General features: G+C 42.4%; 1 protein-coding gene across 1 annotated transcript; it reads right to left on the bottom strand.

Annotated features, from left to right (window-relative positions):
- Window positions 1-116: 116 nt before the first annotated feature.
- LOC137582307 (serine-rich adhesin for platelets) lies at window positions 117-12,206 on the bottom strand. The gene is made up of 4 exons (XM_068296788.1): window positions 11,878-12,206; window positions 9,472-9,525; window positions 7,756-8,952; window positions 117-7,702 (listed from the first exon to the last, which is right to left on the bottom strand). Exons 1-4 carry the CDS (start codon window positions 12,038-12,040, stop codon window positions 1,704-1,706), a joined length of 7,413 nt encoding a protein of 2,470 aa, XP_068152889.1. The 5' UTR covers window positions 12,041-12,206; the 3' UTR covers window positions 117-1,703.

Genomic DNA, 12,206 nt, shown 5'->3' with positions numbered 1-12,206 from the left:
TAAAAGAATAGGAGCTTCATATACATACATACATATGTAAAGAAGTAAGAAGCTAAAATAACATAGAGCCAAAGATTCGAGCAGAATAAATATATGCACATATCGTAAATGGGCACATTTTTCGAATTTTCTACGAATTTGTGCATTAAAAATATAAACATATGTGAAAAGTGTAGAAAATAGAAACCCACAATATATAATAAAATTATTCGATTTAAGTCAAATTTATGGAATTTTGTTTGATCAAATTTAGCCAAGCTTGATTGCAAATCGTTTTTTTTTTTTTTCTAAATTCAGCGGTGGGGAAAAAATGAAATAAACTTGATCACCGTACATACTACACGAGTCTATGTACTAAATTTGAATACTCTAGCTATTATAGTTTCCGAGATCTAGGTGTTTATACGGACGGACATGACAAGATTTCATTTCATAGGTTCATAGTGGAGTTCTATTTACTACACATTATATATTTTGTATGGATGTATATTGTTTGGATTACACGTAGGTAGTCTGAAAATATGTTTGGATGTGGTAGATAACAAGTATGTATGTATGTATATGTATGTCGCCGCTTAAAATATATAAAATTTAATTCACTTTACAAACTAATCGCCATAGATTCGACAATTCGTGTAAAAAATTCAATTCCAGACAGGTATTACAGATTCAATATTAGTAAGTACATATATTTTATTTAACATTAAGTATATATTACTAATATATAAGTAAGTGTATGATTAATATTAAAACTGTTTTTTTTTTCGTTCTTAATATTGTGCTTTTTAACTATTGTGAAGAAAACATAGAGTGGTGATGCAGAGATTGAGTGTGCGGAGAACGCGTATGCATCGTTGGCGTAGGCATAACTGAATCTATAGTTAAATGGCTTGACGTGATGGTCAGTGTGACCGGTACAGTGCGGGTAGTCACTCGGACAAATGTTGTTTGGGATTGGACTTCGTGCTGGTCATTGTGTACGCGATCAACTATGTATGAATAGGTTTTTGTGTACAGTTCAGTAGTCGTTGTGGTCACCTCGAACACTGTCAGAGGCTTAGTGTCTGGGCTAATGCAGTCTGTACAAATTGACGATGTCCTTGGTTTACTCGATTGAAGTCGAGATTGTTTCTTTTTTCGCCTTCTACGTTTATTTACTTGCGTGTTGTTACTACTCTTAGTTAAACGGTCTGAAACCGGCGAAGTAGTATTTTTTAACATTGGCTCTGATATTGGTTGTAGCGATTGCTTTTGATCTATTTCAGCAAATTTGAAACTTTCAGCTGAACTGTTTTGGCTCGGGCCATTGGTATTGACGAAGGTATTGTTTGAAATTTTATGTTTGAATATTACAACACGATGTTTCTTTGGCTGCTTAGTCTGCATATCGAGAAGACTGCCGTTGGTTCCTTGATTTTTTTCATTGACTAGTGGTACGACATATTTTAGCTTAGGTTGGCGCCTTACAAGTACCTTTCGAAACCGACGCTTGGGTAATAAGTCTGGGTCTAGGTTTGTGTCTGGGTCTGGGTCTGGGTCTGGATCTGTAGCGTTGGCCAAGATGGGACTGGTCTCACGTTTCACTCTTTCATTTGGTTTGCTTATTTTTTCTAGGGCAACGGGCTTGACGTCGAGTGGGCAGTTCGGAAGCTCACAGACTTTAGTGACCTGCAACTGTAGTGGGGACAACTCAGTGAGGTCATTTAGGCTAAAAAATGTAGGGTATTCGTGACATCCGTCCCTTTTGAACTATCGGTGGTCGTCGGTGACGCTGCGAGTGATGCCTGAGACGTTGATTTGGCATACCAAAGACCCACATCACCAACAATGCTTTCCAGTGAAGCTGTTTGAACGGTGGGCTCGTCTATTAATGCCATCCTCACATCCGAGGCAAGCGAATTTTCGACAAGTTGATGAAGATGATCACTCTCTGGTTCTGCGTCAGTTTCGACATTGAGAGGGACATACAATTGAACAGTTTCGCTTCCTTCTGATTCGTAGTGATCGTCAAGCCCATCAAAAGCAACTGTCTGTTCAATATTTGCATGCGCTTGCCTTTTCTGCAAGGACACTGAATGATCGTAGCCGTTTTGAACCGTGGATAGTATAGTACTGAATTCGCCAGGTCTGCGCCCGGAAACATAAAGCGTAACAACGCTGCTATCATCTTGCGGTAGATTTAGTTGCTGCTTGTTTCGTTTGTGACCTTTACCTGACTTGCGTGATTTTTTGCGATTATTTTTGTGTTGTGTTTCCCCATCGTTTTCGTTCTCAACAGGTGCTATTATATCGTCGATGCTATCGCGGCCTCCGATGTCCACTCCTGAGCGCGCAGCTTCATCTAAGTCCTGGAGATTGTCACTCAAAAATATTTGTGGCGACGTCGTATGGGAAATTGTCTGAAGTTGCGGTTGTTGCTGCTGTTGTAAAAGTAACTGCTGTAGCAGCAAACTGTTCACCTGTGCCACCTGACCAATTGACGGTGCGTGCTGTGGTTGCTGCTGTTGCGTCGGAGTGTTGACTATAGTATCTACACTGTACTCGGTGGCGGTTATTGTCTGCCAAGAGCTATCGTAAACAGTTGTAAGGATCTTTTTGCCTTGAAAGGTGACTGGCACTATTGTGGACTTGCCGTCAAATATTGTTGTCACATAGGTGGATGTATGAGTGCGGAATTCTGTAACTGGCTGGAGCGGCGTGGGAGCTACGGCTGGCATTGCATCCGGCAGCTGCTGCCCAAGGGCACCAATTAATGGATTAGATGGCAGATTAAGGTTACCTAACAATAGTTGTGAAAGTAAAATGTTGGCAAGTGGGGCGTTTGCCGATATTTGAGGCTGTACTGTAGATATCAAAGTCTCCACAGAATATACTGTGGATGGAAGCACGTGAGAGAATGATGTCTTACGGCCACGAATTGTCGTTGGGGTGAATGTTATTGTCGTTGTCAACGAATCATGTAACAGGTAACGTGTAAGCTCAGTAGCTCCTGCAATATTTACACTAGAGTCCTCTCTTGTTAGAAATACCGATGTCTGTCCATTGGTGCCAACAATTTGGGAGTATTGATGTGGCCCCAGCACTTCGGTGCTGGTTTTTGCAGTAACGATATTTTTGTACTCCGTTACTTGGCCGTTAATCACGGGTACAGTGACTTCGGCAGGTAAAAGATGTGTCACTGTAATAGTCTGAGTTCCTAGCTCTGTAGGCTCCTGATCTGAGACGTAATCATTACGATTTCGGGATCGTACCCGACCTCTCGAGGAAGCATTTGTGTTGCCATTTCGTCCGCGAGAAGCTGCTGAACGGGAACCGGAACTTTCGACGTTGTTGTTCCCGATATTGCTATTGTAACTTTTTAAACGACGGCTGGTAGAGCCAACAGTGCTGGATCCAGTTTTCCGTCTAATAGAAGAACTTACCGAAGGCCGCTGTCGAAAATTCGAAACAGGACGTATAGATCCCTTAGACGAGTTGTCCTTTTCTCGTAAAGTAAATTGGGTGCGCGAAGATGTAGGTCTTGTGGGACGGATGGATCGAAGATTTGTTGTGGTAGTTGAACTTGGCGCTGTTGTCTGTCCATGTGAATGTTGAACTTGACCTTGACCCCGGGCTGCCTGGTACCTTGATCCAAAGCGAGTTTTGGCTCGGGGACTTACCGTACTTTCACTAAGGTCATCAATGCTCGCAATCGTCTGCTCATCTGCTGCTGGCGGTGATGCAGTACTAGGACGCCGAAACCGAAATCGGCTCCTGTTTAAAGCATCCGTTTGCCGACGAACTCTCAAATGTGTTTTGGGCCGAGCAAGCTTGATATTAGAGCGACGACGTCTATTACTTTCGTCTTGACCATCTTCATCGCCATCATCATCTGAATCATCGTCGTCATCATATTCGGAATCATTTTCCGATTCAGTCTCACCTGGTTTTACTTCTGGTGGAGCTTCAGTTTTTTGTTGCTGTGCTTGGAATAGGCCGCGTGGTGGAAATAGATTATTTTGTGGCCTAGAACGTCCTTGAAGACTGCTTATTGTGGGACGCTGGAAGCTTCTGGGACGTGGTTTGACCGTGGTCGTGGTGGTAGTCGTTGTTGTCGATGATGTTTTTGCCCGTCCCGATAGTGGGTTCCTCCTAGGCGAAATGGTGGGCGAGTTGCTGGTGCCGGCATTTGGTCGTGGAATTGGAGTAAATCCACTGGGTCTATTCAAGGGCCGTCGGAAACGCAATAAAGGATTCTGATTACGTCGAGAATTTTCCAACAGAGTTTCCTCTTCATCGGTAGTTTGTGGCGTCTCTGTTGAATGTTCACTCTCAATGCTGCTATCCGGATTGACTGTTGCCACCGTATTCGTTGTGGACTGCCCCAATGAAGAAGACAATGATCCCGTTGGCTTAATGCGCAGTTTGGAGTTTAAAGTGTTCAAGGCGGAAGCTCGAAAACCAGGACCGTTTGATGGTCGATATGAAGCACTTATGCCAAGGCGTCGGGAACTTAATAATGGACCAGAGCGTGACGACGACGCAAAGCGGTTTCTTGAAGGTGCAAATGCGGCGCTATTGCTCACTTCGCCTGTGGCAGAACTACTTGATGGTTTGATTGGCCGTCCAAAGCTACGTCTTGACGTGCTGGACTCATTCGGGTTGATCGGTGCGTTTGAGATTGGTCCCCTTTTCGATGAACTATATCTGCCAATTGTTTTAAGAGCAGGAGTGGCAGTTATCGTCGGTGTAATATCCGATCTAGTTATAATAGTTGCGCTACTCGGTGTTATAATCTTTTGTTTTGGTGCAAATGTGGGCCTATTGCGAGATGCAAACGGCCTGATTACTGGGGCAAATGTCCGCTTTTTCGATTGAAGCGTGTCTTGAATCTCTGTGTCATCATTCGCATCCGCACTACTCTCTGTGGTGGTCTCCGTATCGCTAATGGTAGAATCGCCGCTTTCGCTAATGCTGGCTGCAACTGTAAACTCCTGTGTTGTTATAATAGGCCCAAGGGTTGGTGTGGCCACAATCTCAGTGGGCCCAACTGTTTTCTCGAAAAGGAAGCTCGACGTACTCTCAATAATCTGAGCATACCTATCATCTATCAAAGTACCGATTACCTTAGACTGGTAAAGAGTAGTGGTGCTGTTTCCAATTCGTGTGCCCTCAATTAGCCTAACTAAGCCAGTCTTGTATTGGCGGGAGACTGATCCGTTTTCGTCAGTCGCCTCGCTTGCCGACAAGGTAGATAAGCTTGATTTTTTGGCTTCATCTATGTACAAGCTGGAAGTACTGCTAGTAATGGCTACGGCAGCACCTTCATTATTAACTGAAGAAACAATTTGTGTTGTAAAATATAAGGTGCTCACCCCATCCGCGTCGACTATATGCTTATAGTCATACAGAACCAAATCTGGTGTACTGATTTCACCCAATCCATGAATTTCGGTGGCAGTCTGACTTAAATCTTTTTTAGCATCAAGATCATCCGATGGTGGCAGGGATGTAGCCACCGTGCTTGTAGGCGTAACCACATTCGTCACTGTTTCGAAGCGAGAGTCCGTAACAGTATTATTGGCCTCATATGATGTTGTATAGTAGGTATAAGTGGTATAATATGTGGTAAGATCCGGCAAGTTTTTAACTGTTGCATTGATTTCTCCATTTGTTTCGGTTGTCGTAGCAACGTGGTTTTCTGCACTGTCGGTGATTGTCATCAGGGGGGCATAATCATATGTCGAAGATGAGGCTTCCTGTGTAGGTTCAATTACATTAGAAATCGTCTCCTCCCTGCTCAGAGTGGTGATTTCTCCATCTTTAGCCAACTTGGTCCAGTATGTGAATGTTGTGAAATATGTAATGGGCAATGTTGCTTCGTCCACATTACCGGCTATCGTTTTAGTGGGCTGAAGTGTTTCGGTAGCCACATTGGTAACTGTTTCAAGTCGACTTACCACATTCGTAATATCACCAGAATACATTGTTGTATAGAATGTAAACGTCGTGAAGCTCGTTTGAAGGAGCAGGGTGGCCGAGGGAATTATCTCATCAGTGTTGCTTTCTGAACTTACTTGATCGTCAATGGGGTCTCGAAGACCTTTTCCAATTAGTTGATGCTCCCCGTTGGAACTACTTGACCTTACGTCAGTCACCAAAGTTACACGTTCTTCATCAATCTTTGAAATATTTTGGACTTCGTCACTTGCCGCAATTGCTATATTACTAATTGGGCTGGGAACAACTTTCCGTCCGTCCACAAGATCTGAATTTAGAATTGATGCCGAAAGACTAGTCTTGTCTCCCGACTCAGTAACATAGTTTGTGAGCACCTCAGTCCGCGACATTATTTCTGTCTCACTATCAGCAAATATTGTAGTGTAGTAAGTGTAAGTTGTGAAAAAGGTTTTTGTATACTTTGCATCGTCCAGATAAGCTGTTGGCTCTCTGAGACTTGTTGTTTCTGTATTAGAATTAGGGTGCGAGTCGACGTGCAACAAACTTTCGAGTTCTTCGGGAATTGTGTACTTGGTTGTAATGGTTGACGTCTTTGCACTCAAGTCTCCTTGAAGAGTTTGTGTGGCTGTTATTTCATTGTCGCCAATTTGGGCCACTATAGCAGTTGGCTTAACCTCTACATCGTCACTAGTGCCAACCGTTGATGTAATCACGTTTGTGACTATCTCAGTGTGACTCGAAACAGTGGAGGACTCAGCTTGGAAGAAGGTAGTAAGGTACGTATAGGTGGTGTATAGAGTCTTGTATATTAAATCAACTTCATCCGATTCAGCATCTACATCGTAGTCTTCACTATCCTTTTCGGTCTCCCTTTCTTCGCTGCCATTTTCACCACTTGACGTCTCGTCTAACTTAAGAACTGTAGATCCTTTAGCTGGCATTTCCATTAAACTAGGCTCGGTAGAGGTTTCTAATAATGAGCTTGAGTCCTCTGTCGTTGTTTCGTCTTCGTCTTGAGCCTCTGTACTTAGTGTTGAGTCCGTTGTAGTTGGAACGTAGAGACTACTCGTTGCCAGATTGATATCATTTTCAGGTTTTTCCACTTGTTGGGGCTCAACTTGCATCGCCGTAGTGTCAATGCAATAATATTTGGTTGTTTGAACAATGTCAAAGGCGGCCAGTAAATTAGCATCATTTTGAAACTGTGTACTCAAATCTTCGATTACACCTGATTTGGGGACTTGGGTTAAAAACACTTGCGACGTGGAGTTCTCGCAATTTTCAATTTTTTCACCAAGCGGTTCTGATGACTTCTTATAGTCAGTAACACCTGTCAGATCTTCAGTTACAGACGGAATAGTGGTTTCCTCTTCTTCTGTAATACCTGGAGGCGGTAAAGTGGATATATCAAGTTGTTCGGGACCCAGAGTAACCGCCTCCTCAGTTACAGATTCATAATTGATCAGAGTTGTTGGCATTGATGTTGTCAACAAGACAGACGAAGTTGATGGGGAAGGCGCAATTGACTCTACGAAGTTGGCAAAGGGATCGTCATCAATAAATACCGTTGTCGCTCCGCCAAGTACCTGAACACTTGACTTAGCTTCAGGGGTTTGGGGGTCAGATACTATTTCAGAGGTTGCTTCCGAAATCGAAGATGGCTGTACAGCCTTATCTTGAGCTTTGGACAGTGATGCATATATTTCAAGAATTTCTTGGTCTGTTGGCAACGAGAAGGTTGGATTTGCATCGCTGACCTCAGCTTTTTTGGTGCAACCTGTTCAGTTGCAATAATGGTTCCAACAGAGCTCCCACCTGCCGTCGATATCATGCTAACCTCTGACATTATTAGCTCTGGCGTCACTGACTGAACCGCTGAAGGGGAGTTGTTTGGTGATTCGCTAGTACTTACATCTAACCCGATGGCCCACGGATTAATTTGTGTCGATACAATTTCCGCCGTCTGAATGCCTATGGTGCTTGAAGACTGAGGAGCAATGTTTGACCCCGAACGATTCTCCAGAGTACTTAGAGTAGCCTTGCCTTTAATGGACGTAACGTGTCCAAAATTTGGACTGGTCTCTACAGTGTTTGGCGAAAACACAATCACGCTATCTCCGACAAGGGTGGTAAAGTCCGCGAATCCATAGTATGTTACTGTAGCCAACGTTCTCTTTGGGATTACTGCATCTTTAGACACAGATTGACCCGCCGACATCTTTCCATTATCATGGTTCTGCCCTTCCATCAATTGTTGGTAAAACACCTTAGGCGAACGTCCATCGTCTAAGCCTCCATGGCTCGCGTGTTGTCGCTGCTCTTCCTGACTCATACTGTTATCGTCATCCGCTTGGTACGCACTGGGCTCAAAATGTGTCTTGATTGTAAAGGTTGGCAAATCACCGATTGGCAACACTTTTTGGGCAGCCAATTTACGCGCATTGTTCTCCAAATTGCCAAAACGATCAGGTAAGACCTTCACAAGCGGAACATTTTTAGATGGCGACTCGTTTTCTGAATAAGTGGGGGATGCTGCCCCCAGCCCTAATGTATGAGATGCGCTTTGGAAACTAACGAAATCAGTATTGCCCACAAACTTGTCATGGCTACGGCTGGTGCTTGAAGCACCTAGTCGATCATCAATATCCTGCCAATCGGGGGCATCCGCATTGAGCAAATCATTGTGGCTTTGTAGAAAGGCTCGAGTGTGCAAGTTTGCACCATCACCCACCCAGCTTGTGACCACAGAAGGTGCCACATGTATATTACTGTTTGCATTCTCATAAAGTACTCTAGAACTTTTCTTTAGGTATTGGGCGTAAAGTCGGCCATTCTCCAATGTGGTGCCCAAAACCTGAGTGGCGAATTCAGTTGTGGTACCCTCCTGGATAAAGGTGCGAGCTGTGGAAGTCAAAAGCCCAACTTCTGGACGAACTGTCAAGAACCGGCCATGGATATCACCCACACGTCCAGCCCCATTACCATTATTAACCAGGAGCACGGTGGTCAGTTCTGTGAGATTACGCCAATGCCATATACATATTCATATACAATACAAAAACACACTCAAATGCATAGTAACATTAACATTTACAGTAATAAGTATAAGAGTAATGTAGGAGATATAGAGAAGAGAAGTGAGAGATAAAAAGAAGAGGTATTTACATCATAAGATAGATAAATCAATTTGTGGAAGTGGAGTATAGAGTTGAAAGGTTAAAGTATTAGATCAACATTTCCAGAATGTACAGCATAGAAAGATGATGAAACCATTTACATAAAAAGAAATAAGAAAAGTAATAGGAAATGCAGTAAATACATTGCTCTTTGGCGTTCAATCATATATATTTACACTGCGGCTTGGCCTTTTCCGAGATCTTGTCCCTAGGTAACAAAATTTGGAAAAGGCTTTAACTTAAATAGAGCTCAATGTAAATTGAAAACGTGACTGTGTAGTTATTAGCAGGATTTACATATAAAATATTGGGCTAGATACATTTCGTTACACCTGAGGTTATAAAGTTTTCTTACCATCTGCCACTGCCGGCCGTAGCGCTGGTGTAGGCTTCACTGTGAATGGGTCATCTGCAATTGAGTAATATATAGTTTAGTATATTGAAAATGGTAATCTAAGATCTAATAATCAAGCAGTTCAAATACATCCAAAAGTGAATTTAACTTAAAGTGGTATTTATATGTGAATTTTGGGTTGTCACTAGATACATAAATATACAATATAAACTATTTATGTATATATGTACATATGTATATAGAAGAAAGCATTTGAAGTTCTTCTGGCTCAAAACGAGTTTTCGTCGATCAACCTGTGTAGCTGCTATTTCCGTTTTTACTTTTTTTGGCAACACGAACAAGCCCAAAAGTGATGCTGCGATTGGCTATGTATGTATGTAAGTTCAAATATATGTACATACATACATACATAGATATACTCTTACATTCGAAAAGAGCGAAAGCGTTCGAGCACCGGGAGTAAACCGAGACCCATAGTCAACATTTTATAAGCCCAAGTCCGCATCTGTGACCGTGTCGTTCAATACGTTGTATGGCCTGGGGCATTTTTCTTTTGCTTTTCGGTCAGCAAAACATTCGTTACTGGCTTCGCGCAGCATTGAAAGACCTTCAAAGTGAAAAAGCCAAACCCCCCAAACACCCTCTGCCATCAAACTGCATGCAACAAACAGCGAGAGTCTGTTAAGGTAAAGGAAAAGAAAGTGGCAAACACACATTCACATCCACAACTCTACCCCAGCCATTTCCCATTCCCACCTGAGCGTCATCTGAAATCTAAGCTAAACTCATCCGTGATGCTACGTCTCCGCCTTCGACAACCGGCCCAATGTACATTGGTGCATTCCAAGTATGGAAAACCAGCAGGTATTTTTGAAAGTTTCGAGTGACAGTTGCCATACACCACAACAGGCAGCATCCGTGCAAATAAGTTGCAATGAGCACATTTCTAGACACTGGCTCCAGCGGTTCCTGGTGTTTATTATTATTTTCCTTTGCTTCCCCTGATCCCCAATCATTTTGCAGTGCATTATGTAATCTATATTTCTCTACTTCTATTTATGAATGGTAACTGTGGAACGAAAGCAATTTAATGACCCAAATTGCTCTGTCTAGTGCTTTTCATCTTTATTCTTTTTTTGTTCTCGCCTGTGGTAATGAGGCCGCCGTTGTAGATGTTGGTGCGGAAGACCGAGATGGAGATGGAGACGGAGACGGAGCGCGGCTATGCCGTGTATAATGTTTGTGAAAGCTGATCAAGTAGCGACTGTAATTTTTGCTATTGGCGAGTGTTCAATAGTGCCATCAGCTAATGATGATAATAATGTAGATAATGATATTTTGGGTAGATCTAAAAACCTACATATACATATGTACATATGAATGTCTATGTATGTATGTCTTTGGTTGTCTTTTGTTTCTTTTACAATTATTTGAAATACTTTTTTTGCACTTAGTAAACAAAAAAGCCTTAAAGTCCAAGTCACCTAACATGATTTGTCTTTTCATTTAACTGATGGTGATGCTGCTTCTGCTTCTCCTTTGGTTTTTGTTGCTTTTCGGCAGACATCAGGTGAACGCCAATCAAAGAAGTAGTCAATCCGCTTTCTCCTCCGTCGAATTTGGTTTTGAAATTTCGTACCTTTGTGAAAAAATGGTCATCGACAATGTAAGCAAGGGCTATAATAACATAATGAATAGCACTGATGCCAATGATAGATAAATAGCTGCCTTCACTATATCCCGTTTTAGTTTGCTCTTCTTGTTAACTTGCAAGAGAGACGATCTGGACATTAATTGTAGCTGGGTTAATCTGGTCTAGTTGTGGCAAAACGGAGCACCAGTGCCAAATCCGGTTTAACAACATTGTGACAGGTGCATTGACAGTGTTTTTATTTTAAGCTCATTCCCAAAGTTGGTTGGTATTATGAGTAGTTGGGTTTACCCTTACAAGACCGAATCAATTGGAATACTAAATAGACTCCCTGACTTCCATTTTCGAATCGATTAAACTTCAACATTGTATGTCGGAAGACAACTCGAGCGACTTTAAAATTGAAAACGGGTCATGGGAAACCTATGAAATTGAATAAACAAAACTTTGGCCCCTTCACCATTATTTACTAAAGACGAATGTATGTTCATGGGGACGGACGGAGATGGTTATATCTGCATTGTGTTCGGTTCGTGGTATTCTTCCGTTGGAGGAAAAGAAATCTGCTGACACAACAATAGGCAGTAATTTATGCGCAAGTATACATACACAGTATGTGATGTATGATGTACATACATACATACGTACATATGTATGTATGTATGTCTGTGTGTACAATATAAATGCCACTCCGATAGATTAAATTGTAGCAGAATCTCACACAGTTTGTAGAACCAAGGTGAAATCGGACTTACCGGCTGTTTGGGTAGCCCCCAATGGTGCCCCAATGGCTGCTAACACCACGATCAACGCTAGCGCCATCGTTTTTCGACACTCATACACGGATGTCCTGGGCTCAGGGACCCAACTGTTACAATCTTTTCTTCCTTCTCTGCGTGGTAAACGTGGTTGCAGCATTATGCTTGTTTCCTTGAAGCGGAATGGTATTTCGATAAAGAAATATACAATATTTATTAATTTTTTGGTATGCGATGCGTCACTGGCGTTAATATTGAAGCTGATTCGATCAGACCAAGCTTTGTTTGAATTTTTGCCTGAGTTTTTGATGCGAGATTTCTCTTTG

Source organism: Drosophila tropicalis, unplaced genomic scaffold, assembly GCF_018151085.1.
Source record: "Drosophila tropicalis isolate 14030-0801.00 unplaced genomic scaffold, ASM1815108v1 contig_859, whole genome shotgun sequence".
Lineage (NCBI taxonomy): Eukaryota > Metazoa > Arthropoda > Insecta > Diptera > Drosophilidae > Drosophila > Drosophila tropicalis.
This window is presented reverse-complemented; position numbering and strand designations above follow the sequence as displayed.

Bases quoted from the DNA above. Each gene is read 5' to 3' on its own strand.
- LOC137582307 (XM_068296788.1), bottom strand. From the start codon at position 12,040: ATGCTGCAACCACGTTTACCACGCAGAGAAGGAAGAAAAGATTGTAAC. The intron at 9,526-11,877 runs GTAAGTCCGATT...ACTCAATTGCAG, and splicing joins GGGGGCTACCCAAACAGCCG to ATGACCCATTCACAGTGAAG. The intron at 8,953-9,471 runs GTAAGAAAACTT...GTAATCTCACAG, and splicing joins ACGGCCGGCAGTGGCAGATG to AACTGACCACCGTGCTCCTG.